The sequence below is a fragment of the Lygodium microphyllum genome, chromosome 4 (assembly GCF_053477565.2).
Source record: "Lygodium microphyllum isolate KBCC chromosome 4, Lygodium_microphyllum_v1.1.10, whole genome shotgun sequence".
Classification (NCBI taxonomy): Eukaryota; Viridiplantae; Streptophyta; class Polypodiopsida; order Schizaeales; family Lygodiaceae; genus Lygodium; species Lygodium microphyllum.
Window position 1 is genome coordinate 171843295 of NC_141138.1, and position 16217 is coordinate 171859511.

At 38.9% G+C, this 16217-nt stretch overlaps 1 protein-coding gene across 12 annotated transcripts in view; it reads right to left on the minus strand.

Moving 5' to 3' along the window:
• EMB2739 (embryo defective 2739) overlaps positions 1–15856 on the minus strand; it is a 42028-nt gene extending 26172 nt beyond the window's left edge. For 2 of the 12 annotated variants that reach the window (XM_087676903.1, XM_087676905.1), the window contains exons 1-4: positions 11973–15856; positions 11701–11820; positions 11482–11566; positions 10557–10654 (exon numbers count right to left, since the gene is read on the minus strand). In XM_087676903.1, the coding sequence (XP_087533029.1) occupies positions 12411–15743 (3333 nt within the window). In that variant the 5' untranslated portion in view covers positions 15744–15856 and the 3' untranslated portion in view covers positions 10557–10654; positions 11482–11566; positions 11701–11820; positions 11973–12410. Of the gene's footprint in view, positions 1–9584; positions 9706–9770; positions 10818–11481; positions 11567–11700; positions 11821–11972 lie in introns of those variants that run through there. The other 10 variants (XM_087676906.1, XM_087676908.1, XM_087676909.1 and 7 more) reach the window with 10 other exon arrangements.
• Positions 15857–16217: the final 361 nt, after the last annotated feature.

The following is a 16217-nucleotide window of genomic DNA, read 5'->3' on the forward strand; positions in this document are numbered from 1 at the left end:
TTAAAAGTTGAATTTAGCCTAGTACTAGGGTCGTTAGGATAGACGAAACTCTCTATCCAAAGATCGATATTTTTCTTTTCCTCTAAATGATATTGGAATGCAGTTGTTATATATTGATCACACTTGCTATAAGAGGTATTTGTAAGAGCATACTCTTTATCCATTAGAACATACAAATCCACTTTCCTCTTGCAATTACTTCTATCTCTAAGCAATTCCACTAGGAAATGCAAGGTAGATGATAGAATGGAGTAGAGTAAGTTTGTCACAATAATAATGATTTAGAATGATTAGAGAGCAAAACAATACATGAAAAATGCCTAGATCTGTATATAATATAGTTACGTACCATTAGAGGTAGAAAATGCCAATTTTTAAGAGGAGAAAAAAAGTCACTTTTGGGGGTTAAAATTAATATGCATTGCTGATATGTAGAGTAAGTTTGTCACAATAATAATGATTTAGAATGATTAGAGAGAAAAAAAATACATAAAAAATGCTTAGATGTGTATATAATATAGTCACACACCATTAGAGGTAGAAAATGCCCGTTTTAAGAGGAGAAAAAAAGTCGCTTTTTTGGTTCATAATTAATCTGCATTGCTGATGTAGCACTTAGAAGTAGTAGTGGGGCATAAAGAGGGTATGCAACTACCTTTGCAAGGTCCCAAGAGCTATTCAATGCAAAAAGTTGCATTAAAAATGAGTATTTCAACTTGCAATATGATTGAGCACCTTTTGAGAGAAAAAAAATCATTTTTTATGAGAAATTTTAAATTTTATTTTTTGGCCCAAAAATAAATCTGAGTTGTTGATGTGGCACTTTTTGAAGAATAGTTGGATGATGATAAAGGCTAGTTACTAGGGTGAAAAAAAAACTACTTTCTAAATGGAGCCTACAACAAAAAATAGAATGGAGCCTAGTAATGTTGAGGGACCAAGGGACAAAAAAACATACAATGATGACCATGGAAGAAAGACTACCCCAAGATTAAGGATTCCTAATCAATTTTTTACGAGGCTCTATTTTAGTCCGTATTTTCTCTAATGTTTCAAATTCTCCCTCCATTCACACATTATTCCCTACTTACTTATGGAACAAATAGCATATAAACAACCTCATCCACATGTTGCTTTCCTACAAGACTACTACACTTGAGTTAGTGCATATCAACTTGTATCTATGAACAATATGGTAGAGTATACCAAAAGATCATGCTTGAGATGGCCCATTCGATGTTGGAGTACCGAAGTCTTCCTCATTTCCTTTGGTATGAAGCAATTGCTACAACGATCCAAATTTACAATAGATCTCTGACTTCGGTATTGTAGCATACACCTCCACATAAGACTTTATTTGGGAAAGAGCCTTTCATGTCTCATTTTCCATTCTTTGGATGCAATGTCTATGTTTCTGTGAACAAGAAGAAATGGAGCAAGCTTGTCTCGAAGTCGAAGAAGTTTATTTTGATTTGTTATAGTATGACCACGAAGGGTTACAAGGTAAACTCAAACGCACACTTTACCTTAATATTTTTGGACAATAGACACCTTGTTGGCCCCAAGACTGGCGCCCCTTTCAATATTTCTTTAACTTTATTAGCTAATGGATTGAGTACAAGCTAAGATTCTACAATCTCCTTTATTGATCCAAAGGCCCTTGCTGTACAAATAAACACCAAGCACTTTGGGCCAATTGCCCCTTGAATTTTACCCAAGACTTACTCTAATGGGATCCCAACTGTCTAAATGTTGCCTCAAATTCACAATGGATGGATTGGCAATTAAAATCCCTAACAATTCCACGAATTTTAGATACTGATTTCAATGTATGATGCCTTTGACTTATGGTACATGTCCCAAGGTAGCTGCTAAATCCTAATTTCTATGAAAATTTAAGGTTTACAACAATTTTTTATTTGCAATTCACCAAATGTGATTGACACCTACTCCAAATGGTTGGGAAATGCTGAGATCCTTTGAGAATGGACTAGAGAGAGAGAGAATGCTGAGAGAAGAGAAAACTCAAAGTTTTCTCATCAAAAAACCATGTAATCTACTTGCTACCTGAGTAAAATGTGCACTAATCTATTGCCTAGAGACCTTGAAATGTTGTTGTCATCTCTCAACAAATATCGACAACTCCTAAAAGACACCAAACTATTGTTGCTTAGTCCTAAATGACTCGTGTTTATTGGTTGTTTTCTCTACAAAAAATGGACCAACAATTCTCTCTCTCTCTCTCTCTCTCTCTCTCTCTCTCTCTCTCTCTCTCTCTCTCTCTCTCTCTCTCTCTCTCTCTCTCTCTCTCTCTCTCTCTCTCTGTGTGAAAAAACACTCAATGCCCCTCCATCAACCCAAAACGTTTTCTCAATTTGCATGGATATTTATGCCAAGTGGCAATCTTCTAAACCCATTTTCCAACATTACCCAATCATTAAATCAAATTTTCAAACTATATAATTCTAAATATTAATTTCAACCCTTTTGACTCTACATAGAACTAAGTATTAATTAATTAATACCTAGTTCCTAGTATCACCACTAACACACTTAATTGCCAAACAACTATTCTAGGATCCAAATTGGCACCAACTAACCACCAAAGCCCAACTAGTATAACTTATCACAACATTTTCCTTTGACACCCATTGCATCCTTGAGATCCTTGGCTTGTTACCATGAAATAACTACCATGTGCGACACATATGCTTAACAACCTTGCACATTTGATTAGTAAATCAAATGTTACTAGCTAGATTAAAGCATCTCAAAATTTCACATCCCCATAATACATCATCAATTGATTTTCCCTCCCCCAAATCGACCCCTCCCCTTCCTTTCAAGTTACCCATCAATAGTCCTCCTTTATTTGTAGCCCCTTTCCCTCCATCCCCGCCTTCTCCCTCTTTAACTACCCTTTCACCTTTGATGGCTCCTACTCAATCCTGGAGTATTTTTACTCATTTTCCATCCCATAAGGTGTCTTCAAGGGAGATTGAGTCGTCTAAGGTGAAGCTCTTCTTTTGATGTGGGGGATGTACCTCTACCTAGTTAGGCTGAGTCTTTATCCTAAACAACTGCACTACATGTATTTGAGGCCTCGCCATTCCATCATAGCAAGATGAGCCTATTGTTATTCCACTATGGTACAAACAACTTATGCAAGATGTAGGTGTTTCCAACTTTCTTGCTACGTTGATGAGCCCGCATAAATCAACTAGGATACATGCTCGACAAGGTAGTTCACTCTATGTGAACTATACTCTCATATCGCAAATTTTACAAAATCATGAGTCTACTACATCGATGAGGCTCTTGCAAAGGATGTATGTCGCCATGCTATGTAGAAGTTGTTCAATTCCATCGAGCATAATTAAACTTGAAAGTTGGTTTCGCATCCATAGAAGTGAAAGATAATTAGTGTGAAGTGGATTTATAAGACTAAATACTTAGCAAACGATACCTTGGACAAGCATAACGCTAGGCTTGTTGCCAAGAATTTAGCACAGAGGGCAAGCTTGGACTACTCCAAGACATTAGCACCCACATCTGGTAGGCTTGCTACTCGGGTTGTTTTGGCTCGTACAACTCATCACCCATGATTAATTTACCAGATGGATGTAAAGTCTACCTTATTGAATGGCATCTTAGAGGAGGAGATTTATATTGCTCGACCTCCCAATTTTCGTGTACAATGGAAGGAGAATCATGTCTATAGGTTAAGAAAGGCTCTCTATGGCCTAAAGCAAAGTTCATAGGGCTTAGTACCGACGAATTGATCTGTTGTTCCTTTAGAGTAGTTTCAATCATTTCAATCATGACCCCCACCTTAATTATAAGGTTGAGGGCAATAGGTATGCTTAGGTTATTGCCTATATGGATGACTTAATATCACAAATACTGACTCATAGCAAGTGGATTAGAGTCAATAGATTTGGCGACAAGAGTTTGACATGATGTACTGTCGGATCCTAAACTTCTTCCTTGGTCTTAAGATTTATATCTCCACGCTTCTTTTGAAGCTTATCTGATATGGCTGAGTGTAAGTTCATTTCATGCCCCATAGACCCCAAGTCCAAGATGGCAAGTCCAAGATGGTGATTGTCACAAGGACATGAAACTTTGACAAGCTTTGATCTTACTCATAACATTTGATCAAGTTATTAATCAAATGTGCAAGGTTATTTAGCACATGTTGCACATAGTAGTTCTTATTCATGGTAACAGGCCAAGGACCCTGAGGATATAGTGGGTGTCAAAGACAAAAGTTGTGATAAGTTATGTCAGATGGGCTTTGGGGATCAATTGGTGTCAATTTTGACCCTAGGATAGTTATTTGGCCAACATTTATTGGTGGTAACACTAGAGACTATCATTAGATTAAATTAATGCCAGTCTAAGGGTCAACAAAGGTTGCATATGGCCTAGCCAATTAAATTATTGATGGATATATTTAATTTTGGACAAGGTCAGAAGAGTTTAATTGAATTTTTGAAATTAATTTTAAAAATGAATGCAATAACTAGATAATGCTGAAAAATACATTTAAAAGGTTGTCACTTGGTAAAAATACCCATGCAAGACTGAAATACGTTTTGAGAGGCTAGAGAGAGTCATTCAGAGCATTCAACCTGCAAGAGAGAGAAAGGAGAGGGACTCCTAGTCTGATATGTAGCCGTTGGAGAACCTTTTAAGGGAATCATGGGTAGGAGAAGACCCAAACTGGACTAGACAACAACAATTCTGGCCTTTCAAGGAGCTAGCGACAGCAGTTTTGGGCCCTCCTCGCAGTAGGTGACAACATTAAATATTGCCCAATAAATACAACAATCACATTTCAAGCCTTTCTCGTGAAGAATTCTGGAATTTCTCTCTTTTACCATTCTCTCAGCTTCTCCAACTTGTCCTCAATCAATCTCCACATTTCTCAACCGCCTTTTGAATTAGATTTCAATCAAATTTGGTGGACAACAAAGAGATCTCTGTTGTAAACCCTAAATTTTTGCAAAAATTAGGGTTTAACAGCCACCTCGAGACCGATGCCAATTGGCAAAGGCATTGTATATCTGAATTTAGTACCTGAAATCTATGAAATTGTCAAGGAATTCATATAGCAACCCATTCATTATAATTTGGGGTAACATTTGGCCAATTAATGGTTCCATTTATGCAAAGCTTGGGTAAAAATTTAAGGGACAATTGGCCCGAATTGATTGTTGATTGTTGCTATAGCAAAGAGCTTTTAAAACAGCAAAGGAGATTGTGAATCTCAACTTGTACTCATTCCATTAGCAATCAAGTTAAAGAAATACAAAAAGAGACACCAATTTTGGGGCCAACACAGTGTCCAATGTTCAAGATTATTAAGGTAATTTGTGCAATTTAAGTTATGTTCATTTGCTAATTGTTGTAATTAAGTGTGCTTGATCAGGGAATTACTACCCTTTCTAAGAAGAAAGGTTGATTTCATGGTTCCATTTCTAGGACCACTCAATCCTTTGATTTAGTGGACCTGAGTTACCCAATTACAAGCCAAAGCCTTGTGCTAGTGCTGATTTCTGCTCGCAACTAAGAAATTACAACAACATGTCTTCGTACAATGAGATGTAATCAAGCAATGATGATGCCTCTCGGTATGAACATTCACATGGAAATGAAGGAAATGTAATGTCTAATCTTGGACAAGACTCGAACCATAGACAAAAAGCTAAAAAATATTGTTATTGGGCAAGATGCAAGGCCTTAAAGGTATAAGGAGGCCCCAAAGATGCTAATAAAGTGAAACAATTAATACTGATGGGACACCCTTCGTAGACAGATGGTCTATTTGAGGAAGCAAATTCCACAGTGTTAGATCTTTTGAGCTGCTATGTTTCAAACCACAAGATACAATGGGAGCAATATTTACCCTTGGTTGAGTTTGCTTACAACAACACAGTGCATAGTTCCACTGGCAAAGCTCAATTTGAGGTGGTTAATAGTGGCAAGAAGATACTATATATTTTGCAAACTAAGGATAAGATCTTTGAGGCTAAGCATTATGTGGAAAACTTGAATGCTGCTTATGCAAAGATAAAAGTATGCACTTCAAAGATCATAGAAAAAGTAAAAGAAAACAGTTGATCGGCACAAGCGTGCTTTGAAATTTACAAAGAGCTATTGTGTATTGCTATATTTTGAAATGGCAAGCCTGAAAAAGATGAAAGGAAGATATTAAAGTTGAATATGAGATACCACATGCGCTTCTAAGTATTGAAGAAGATCAATAATGTGGCATATCGACTTAAACTATCACCACATTCGCAAATACATAATGCCTTTCTTGTCAGTTTGTTAAGGCCTTTTCGTGGTGATATCCTAGAGAATACGTCTATAGAAATTCAACCTAAGGTTAAGGAGCTAGATGAGATTTTGATACTCGAGTAAATTTTGGCATATAAGAAAAGAAATGTCAAAGATAAAGTTTCCATGAGACACTTGGTGAAATTTTAAAATTATTCACCAATGGATACCAAATGGATGGAAGAGGATGACTTGGCAAACCATCCTCAACTATTGTAGCATTACCTAGATGTCTTTCAATTAGACCAACTCAAACAGGTTCAACAAAGTAAGGGTCCAAAGTATTGCATGATGCTCAAGGGAAAGGTAGCACTTCCACGCCACCAGTTATGGACAGCTCTCGTATGTAGTAGATCTCGGATGTATTTAGCATGTATCCCAAGTATTGTGTTGACACTTTGTTTGCCATGAGATCGCTACTTAGTATACTAGTCACTGTGAGATGTATGCAGATGAGTATGAGTTTCATCTCAACACCAAAACTATACTTTTACATCAGCTTATGATTAGTTTAGCATGAATTTTGCCTCAATTTTGAGATAAAAATTCTAATCAATTTCAACTCAATTTTTTAATCAACTTGAGAATCATTAATGGTCACTTTTAAGATCAATTTTGCATCAGTTTTTGCATTGATTAATCATCGATTTTTGCAATGAGTTTGCAATCAATTTGGGATCACATTTGCAGCAGTTTGTGATCAGCTCTCAAATCAGCAAGTGATCAGTTTATGCTCAATTTTCAATAGTTTGCAACTTGGTTCCATGGACAACAGCATGTTGGTAAGTACTTTTGATAGTTTCAACCATGGTTTATGCTGAATTGATGCTTTTCTATGGTTCATAGTCAGAACAGTTAAGAAACATGAGTTATAAATGTATCCAATGGATTTCTAGCAACAATTTTGGTTTGTATTTCAGATTTATGTTATGTTTATGTTGGTTGAAATTTTTCTACGAGTTTGGGGCATATAGCATGGTTAGACAACAATGCACAATGTTGTGACTGTGATGCCTTATGAAATTCAAATGTAGTATATTTTTCCTTTGGCACAATGCAATGCAATCAAGGACGATTGCAGGCATTTCAAGGGGGAGGTCTATCACAAGGACGTGAAATTTCGAGATGCTTTAATCTTGTTGATAACATTTGATTCAATTATTAATCAAATGTGCAAGGTTGTTTAGCACGTGTAGCACATAGCAATTATTTCATGGTAACAGACTAAGGACCCCAAGGATGTAGTGGATGTCAAAGATATGGATCCCATAGACATCATTGTTAGCTGCAATTAGCTTAAAAATATTGAAAAGTTATCCTTGGATCTTAAATGGATATTTATGGAGTTTACTTTGAAGAGGCAATAAGTAACACTTAATGGCATAGAGAAAAAACAAGTGGAAGTAAACAAAAAGAATATGAAGAGAGAAATCAATGCAATATCTTGTATTTTCACACTTCTCTCAAAAGTGGATAAAAATTAGAAATTTTCTCCACCTAGAGTGTGTGATCCATAACTACATAAAGTTGTGATAAGTTATGCCAATTAAGCTTTGGGGATCAATTTCTGTCAGTTTTGACCCTAAGATAGTTAATTAGCCAATAAATATTAATGGTGATCCTAGGGACTAGCATTAATTAATTAATTAATGGCAATCTAAAGATCAACAAAGATTGGGAACACTTCAAGTTGCAAATGGCCTAGCCAATTAAATTATGGATGGGCATATTTAATTTTCAACAAGGTCAAAAGGGTTGAATTTAATATTTAAAATTATTTAATTTTGAAAATTAATTTAATGGTTGGATAATGCTAAAAAAATGAATTTAGAAGGTTACCACTTGGCAAAAATACCAATACAAGACTAAAAAACGTTTTTGGAGGTTGAAGAGAGTCATTGAGAGCATTCAGCTTGCAAGAGAGAAACAAGAGACTATTGGTCTTATCTGCAACCGTTAGAGAACCTTCTAAGACAACCAGGGGTAGAAGAAGCTCTTATCATCCTGCTTCTTATTATTAGCCTTCTTGTTTCCTCCTCCTACACTTGTAGTAAATACCTTTGTGAAGCCAAATTCACTAGCTCCTATCTCCTTGAGTCTCTCTCATCCTACTCTAAAGACAATAAAAGCTAGCTCTTCCCAAAGAGGTGTCTCACAAGCCTTAGAGGTAAGCAAGTTGGTGTAAAAAATGTCATAGTTTGGAGATAGAAACTAGATGAGGAGAACCATTGGCATGTCCTCCAATGAGATAATCCCACCAAGGGATGCAAGCTCATCCTGCATATCCTCCAACTTATTGATGTGATCCTTCATACAAGGAGTATCGTTGATAGAGAGTATTTGAAACTTTTTCTCTAAGGTAATATGGTGAGCAAATGTCTTCTCATGGTAGAGAGAAGAGAGCTTGATCCATACTTCTGCAGGCTATCCAAAGTCTACACACATGGACAAGAAAAAAATACATCATAGAACCAATCTTGGGATCTTCCACCAATCAAGGATTAGGGGTAGTAACAAAAGACCATAGATCAAAGGTGTCAAAAATGCACTCCACTTTGCAAGACTGAAGGAAGTAGTTCAACTCATCAAGTCGATCTTCTTTTGGTAAGGAAGGAAGAATCGACACCTATACGGAGGGTGCCAAAATGGCGATCCAAGGGCTAAAAGTATGGGCCCTATGAGAAACATTAAAGAAGCGGGAGGAAAAGAATGTCGTTCCAATCTTCGAGACCTATCAAAATGAGATGCCTCTGCTCTTCTATCCTCATTGCAATGATCTGATAGATATAAACACCTATCTTCTAAAGAATAAACAAACTCTTCATCTGAGTCATCAAATCCATTGAACCGTTGGTACTCCATAACTCTAATAGGCCTATAAAGACACTCCAAAAATCTGTGTTTTTTATGTTGGGCAGCCCGAATGGAGGGAAAATCAGCTACACCCTACAAAAAGAAATTATCAATGTCCCGCACACTTTGTAGAAGGCCCAAACAAGACAGCAAGGTTGCATTCTTGGCGACAAATATGCTCTAAGCAGCAACCTAAGTGTAGTCTTGTTTGCATAAAGTCTCCAAGTCCTCACTTTAGCGATGATACCATGTGAGAGTGCGCAACAAAAGAGAAACACGAACAAGTAGAGAGAAGGGAAGAGAAAACTACAAAGAGAAAAGAGAATGAAGTGATAACTCTACATTGAATTTGAATGAAAAGTTGAATACAATAATCGACTAATTAGTCCTTGCACGCAACCCAAGGCACCAGCGAGGACACCGGATCAAGATGATAACCAACGACAGCACCAAAGACGAAGGAGAGACTGAAGTCAGAGTGTGCTGAAGTGATCTACAATAGAAAACCTGTGAATGAATGTTGCAGTCAAAATCGTCTAGAAGAAACTATTCAAAACTAGCCAAGCTCGTCAAACAAGAGGTGAAAATGCTGGTTGATTTGAATCCGGGAATAAAATAATGCTAACCGCCAGGGAAAATACTGATCACAGCCTCCAACATAAAATCAACACTTGACCAGTGTGAACAAATCCTCAAACCACCACTGAAAAAGAAATGCAAAGGCTAGAAACTAACCTCTAACAATGTGAACACACCCAAAACTCATTGAAAAAGAAATGCACACAAACAAAATGGGCTAGAGCTCCTATGTCTCCATCAAACTGTAATGGAGCTCACAACCAAGAGATGACAAACTAACAAAATGCAAGCTAACACTTTCTTCATTCCCAACCCTCCAATTCCAAAACGCAATAGCTACTTTTTCTCTCTAGGAGTAAATTTTCAATAACATTTCACCATGCCACTACATCACTGTGAAACCATATGCCCTAATGGACAATGCTAACAAAGTACAGCTCATCTCTTGAGTATGCCACATACCCATGGATAGATCTCTTGCATGTTTCACTCCAGCCATCTGCAATGGCAGTAACTCCATTGCATTCCAATAGTTGCTTTGTATTCTCAAGGGTTTTCTCCACAAGGCATCTCTCCTTCTCCAGCAATATAATGTCTAGAGTCTCCAGTGATGGTGGCACATATGTGGGGCCATATTCCTCAATTTTCTTCACCACTACCTTAAAATACTCTAACCTTAAGGTACACATAATAGAGCCAATATTTATGAAAAGAAGCAGTAGAATTGTTTTAGAACATAACATTTGTAATATTTAGACAAATAGCATTCTTAAGTTTACCTTGCAGCATAGGAAGCTATACGATCATAGTAGAAGCAAGCATCGGCAACATTGGTCTCTGTCTTCTTCTTTGAATCCCATGTTGCCTCAAGGGTGCCCTGCTGTCACACACAAGGTGCAGTAGAGGTGGATTATGGTGCACCCATCTCAAAGATGATGTGGTCATGTAAGGAGCATGGTGTAGCTGTGCTAATCAAGCAAGATCACAAGAGCTCCAAGTATGGCATCACACAATGCTGCTAACATTTTGTATCTTTTGCTCTACTCCACAAGAATATAGAGAAAAGGTGTAAGCTACAAACAGAGAACCTCTACCAGTGAATACACTCTTTAACAAACTCTACCACTCAACTATAAAGCACACTGAGCAATCTATCCAGCAACACAGCCACACAAACACCTTCAAACATAGAGCCACACACATGTAGAAAAGATCTTGGTACAAGGCTATTAGCTGCACAATTGTTCTACGCAAACACAAGAGTAGTGTTGAGTTTTTTAATCCACATGGGCAATTTAAAAGTAACTCACTTTTCACAAATCTGGACATTTAGCACATGTCACTTAAACACAAGCTTGTCCTTTTCAGTTCACTATTATCCCACATGCACACACATAGATCATATGTTATCCAGCAGTCATCATAATGGATGCCTCAACAGAAACTTCTTCATATTTCATCATACATAATACCATAACACATGAACTTCTACATCAAGCTCTTATATCACTCACAAGCCATGGTTAGGATTTCTTCACTCTAGTATTTTTTTGGTTGGTGTCACTGCTTTGTATGTTCTACTATGCTCAATCATCAAGTCTACAAGCTACTTCTTCTGCCTCATCATCACTCTCTTCACAAGTTATTGAACTACATAAAGGTGTGCTTTGAAGTGCTCAATTATGTGAGCAAATGCGCACTGACCTGTGTAAGCTGAGAGCATTTGCACCATTGGAAGACCTTCAAGCTCAGGACTGCATAGACTGAACCATGGTCCAGATTGGGCTCTCTGCAGTGTTGGGTCAGCATTAGCACTTGAGACTTGTATAAGCACTTTCTAAAGTCTAGTAAGTGTTTCATTGCATTGACATAAAAAGAATCATACATGTCTTGACACCATTACAGAATGTAAAGAAAGATTACCTGATTAATGTGTTGCTACCACCAAGCGCATTTTGAGAGAGCAGATAACAATGGGAATAACAGCATTCTGAATCTCCATCGCGTTTTCAACTAACCCAAGTGATTTGAAGTAACCCAAGCCTGACATATCAATGAGCTAGGAAAATAAGATCTTAGAAAAAGCTTTTGTGTAATAGCAACAAAACTGCCTAGCATAAGGATCATACTCCAATGATCAATATTGATGAGGACATAAAGATACACTCATTGGCTGAATGCCAAAATGCCATTACCAGAAACAAAGATGATGTGCCGAATGTCCTCCATCTTTAGTCCCGTGTATATAATCTTTGTTGCAGACTGTAGACACTTAGTAGTGGACTAGCATCATCCAAAAGAAGATGGACTTCATGGATGACGAATATAACTCCAAGAGACCTAGTCCATGTAAACCTGACAAATGTACTCTCTCATCTTTCAAGAGTAATTATTCAGATCCTTGGCTAACAATTATGAAGTGGCAGAAAACGCACCACAATGGCACCAGAGCAAGGCAATCATGACACTGATGCCTCACTTAATGCATCTCAAGTTGCTCCTGTACAACCAACTTCAGTCCCTATCTGCAATACAGCCACATGACTTGAAATGCCACAGACAGTGTTGGAGAGAAATTAGCAAGAATATCTTCCACTCAACTTGCACATGTAAATCATGATTCTTCTGCGATGTCATTCCTTGTTTAAGTTTTTGGCACGTCTGCATACATCAAGAAGCATCTGCTTTACCTGTAAAGCTTCTACTTTCTCAGCTTCATCCATCCAGCTTCTTGCTTTTAAAAGGCCCTCTAGAAGGTTTGACATATTTGAAAAGACAACTGAAGTCTTTTTATCTGAGAGAAACTTCTGATCCAATTTATCACATACCTCTAAGTTGGATAGAATCAAAGTGTTTAAGCAAGCAGATAACTTTTTTACATCCAGTGACAGCCAAGTTTCGAACACTGCAGCAACCAACCTTCCAAAGTCTTGAGGCAGAAAGAGCATTATCATCACTAGGTACGGTGTGGGCCACTGCAATTTGAGGAAGAGGAGGAGACCAGATATGGCATCAAAATGTAGTGAAGGTTTCAGGGAGACAGCACAAGCTTTCACAAAATCTGCAGCAAAGATAGGTGCAACAGCTTGCAACTCTGCAATAAGCAATCGCCAGAAAGCTTGCTGCTCATAGCAATCCCACTTAAGTGACCTTTCTAATAACTTTGAAATGGACACTAGATCTTGACCAAAAACTGAAACCTCCTTAAGACTCAGTTTACATTCAAATTTGAATAACTCCAGTGGATCCAAAACAGACACTAGCAATTTAAGCATTTGTTCTCTCCCTCTGGCCAGCTCTGGGAGGTGACTAAAGGCAACAGGAAGCACTCCTAAAAGCCTATTAACATTCCAAGTCAGGCATGTCTCCAAATCCTTGAGCAGCACCATAACCAGCTCATCCTCACTTTCAACTTGGGCTGCCAAACATATGGTTCCGCTGCTTTGGTTGCATTCTCCAGAATTCCCAGCTTCAGTGCAGTTAATCCCCTGAGAGGGATGCAACAATAGTTCTGAAATACTCTTAAGATAGCCCTTGTAAGCTTTGAAAGAATCTCTAAGAGTTGAGTGGCAGCAAGCTAGGATATTGCCCTTTACTTCTGAGTCGATCACAATCGTTTCTCCTGATTTTTCATCAGATACCTCCTCAAGACCTAAATGCCAGGACAAAGCTGATGCTGCAGTCCTTTGCTGTAGAAATGCCTGGGATCGGCTACTCAGACACGTGGTCACTCCTATCCCAGCTCCTGCATGTGCATCCTGCTGACCACTGCAACTTGGAGGCACTGAGGCTGTCAAAGCATCCAAATCCTCCACAAGCCTGGACACATAACAGAGAATACGAGCACCAACTGCCAACCCCTTCTTCTCCCAGGATAAGAGCATTTTCAGCAGTAATGGATGCTGTGACCTTAGGTACATTCTAAGGACAGCCGATGTCAATGAATTTACTTCATCAGCTTCAAGGCAATCCAGTGAAAAGCCAGAGACTGGCATAAACAAACCATGGCCAATTTCTTTCAAAATATCAGATAGCTGGCAAGTAAAGTACACAATCTTTCCCTCATCACGATTAGCTAGAAGTGTGGAACCGGTTTCATTTGAAGTCCGAGATTTGCTGTCCGCCGCTGATATTATTGATTCCAATAGCTTTTCTAGCACACTGACAGCCTCGTGTTGAGACCTGGTCAATGCTTCCAAAAGGTCTTCGACCGTTACTACCTCAACACGCCTTTTCTTGGAAGATGGTGGTTGGGCTGAATTATCATAGTCAGACTGGTTTGCAGACTTTGGACCTACTATTGTCTGCTTCTCCTCAGCTATGACAATCTCATCTAGACCTTGAACATCATTAGTTTTGCTGGGAAATTCTTTCTCAGATCCGAATGAACTGCCTTTCTTGACTGAAGGAACAGAATTAGTAACACTTTCACATGGAGCATGCTTTGCAACCTTGAACGTGTGGGCTTTGCAATATGTTGGAAAATATGTGGTAATTTTCTGTCTTAGCCAAGAGGCAACATATGGGCTGGATGAAAGAGGCTCCAAGGACCCCACAACTCCTTTGCATACCAATATGTTTATGGATGCTGTCACACCATGCAAAATCAAGTCCTTCCTGAAAGGATCGTAGTTATCAATGCAGAGAAACAAAAATTCTAATAAGGAGTGTGTAATATCCATATACTTTGGAATTGAGTGCACCATGAGCAGTATGGCTGGCTCAATATTCATTATGTTGTCTGTCTTAGTTGTGAAGAATAGCCAATCATAAAACAAAGCAAGCTTTGCATTCGCCTCAACATGATGACTTTTACAACACTGCAGCAACCACCCTACTACTGCCCACCTTGGTACAATGTCAGATTGAAGGATCTGGTTAGATGGATGATGGGCACAGCATATGAAGCGAATCAAGTCACACACCAAAGTCTCACTACCTTGCATTGACAAGAACCGCTGGGCAAACCATGATTGGTAACGCCTCTGATTCCCCATACGGACAAATGTCAGTAGAAACCTGATCTGTGCCTCCATCTCCGGGGTTAAGCGAGAAGTTATATACCGACTGGGTGTGCGAACAGTGTATAATTGTTTTATATCTGAAAATTCTGGCAAATGGAAAGCAGAAGGATTTGACAGCAGATCTATCCAGATGGACTTGAACTCTGGGATGAAAGCTACGTCCTGCAAGAGACGAACCAGGTCTCGGCCTATTACGAGGCAGTCCTGGAAATGTTCTCTAAGTATTTTCACACAGAGAGACACCTCTCCCTGCCTCAAGTCGTGCAGTGCAGGGTCCTTCGTCATGAAATGGTCCGGTAAAAGCCGCAGGTAGGTGAAAAGTGTGGTCGTCAAAAGACCAGGATTGCTCACCATCCAGCCAAAATTGCTACGCAGTGTATCCAGCATTTGAATAGAAAGCCACAGATTCAACTGGCTCAGGTTACCTCCCACAATGCGCCGTAGCAAACAAAGGCACAAATTGTCCACATTAGCGGCAGAGAAACTGATCAGCTGTCTGACAAGCCACAGGAGCTGGATGCGAGAGTGGTCGTACAACTTTGGGTACGATTCGTTCACAAGCTGGATAAGAATGGACACAAACAGGGCATAACCGTCAGTAGTTATAGCCGCAAGATGCTTGAAGAGGGACTGCGATGTCCGAGGTTGAGTAAGGATAGCGTATATCAATGCTCTGTTCAGCACAGTCATGTCCGCAGTGTTCTGCGACGGAGGCTGATAGGGGGGGGTAAGCTGGGATTGCAGATTGAGATAGCATTGGAGAAGGCTATTCTCGAGATCATCCTTCGCGTCAAAAGGGCCTCTCTGAAGGAGTTTGCTCTCGACAGGTGCTTCCCTGAGCTGATGCTTCTTTGATGATTTGCTTGCCATCAAATCTGCCCACCGGACCTCTGACGATGATGACACGGGCACTTGCGGTTCATTCTTTCTTTTCCTTTTCATCCTCCCCGGACACTGGCTCAGGTTAGCTACGTAAGCGGAAGCGACGAGCAGCTATGGTAGGTATAACGAGGACGCGCCTGCGTTCGAATCGTAGACTATCGGTGCTCACCACGTTCAATGTAAAACGAATCGCTAATTTTTTTGATTCGAAAACACCACCAAAATTTAAACAGCAAGTTAGAGAATAAAAAGTTCACTCACGTAACGTTCTTTTATAATGCGTGATGTTTTATTGTATTTCAATAGATGAATATTTACATCACCAATAAGGTGCAACAGGCTAGGGGCCAAAAGAAAACGGAGCTAGCACGACCAAACAATTTGAAGATCAAATGGCAAGATTCAAATGCTTTTAGCAAGGAGATCAAGTTAGCACATAGAGTTGATACATTCAGCAGGAGGCCATTAGGGACTCTCTTTAAAGGCCATGCTATTCCTCTTGACTCAAATAAACTTCACTACCACCGTAGATAT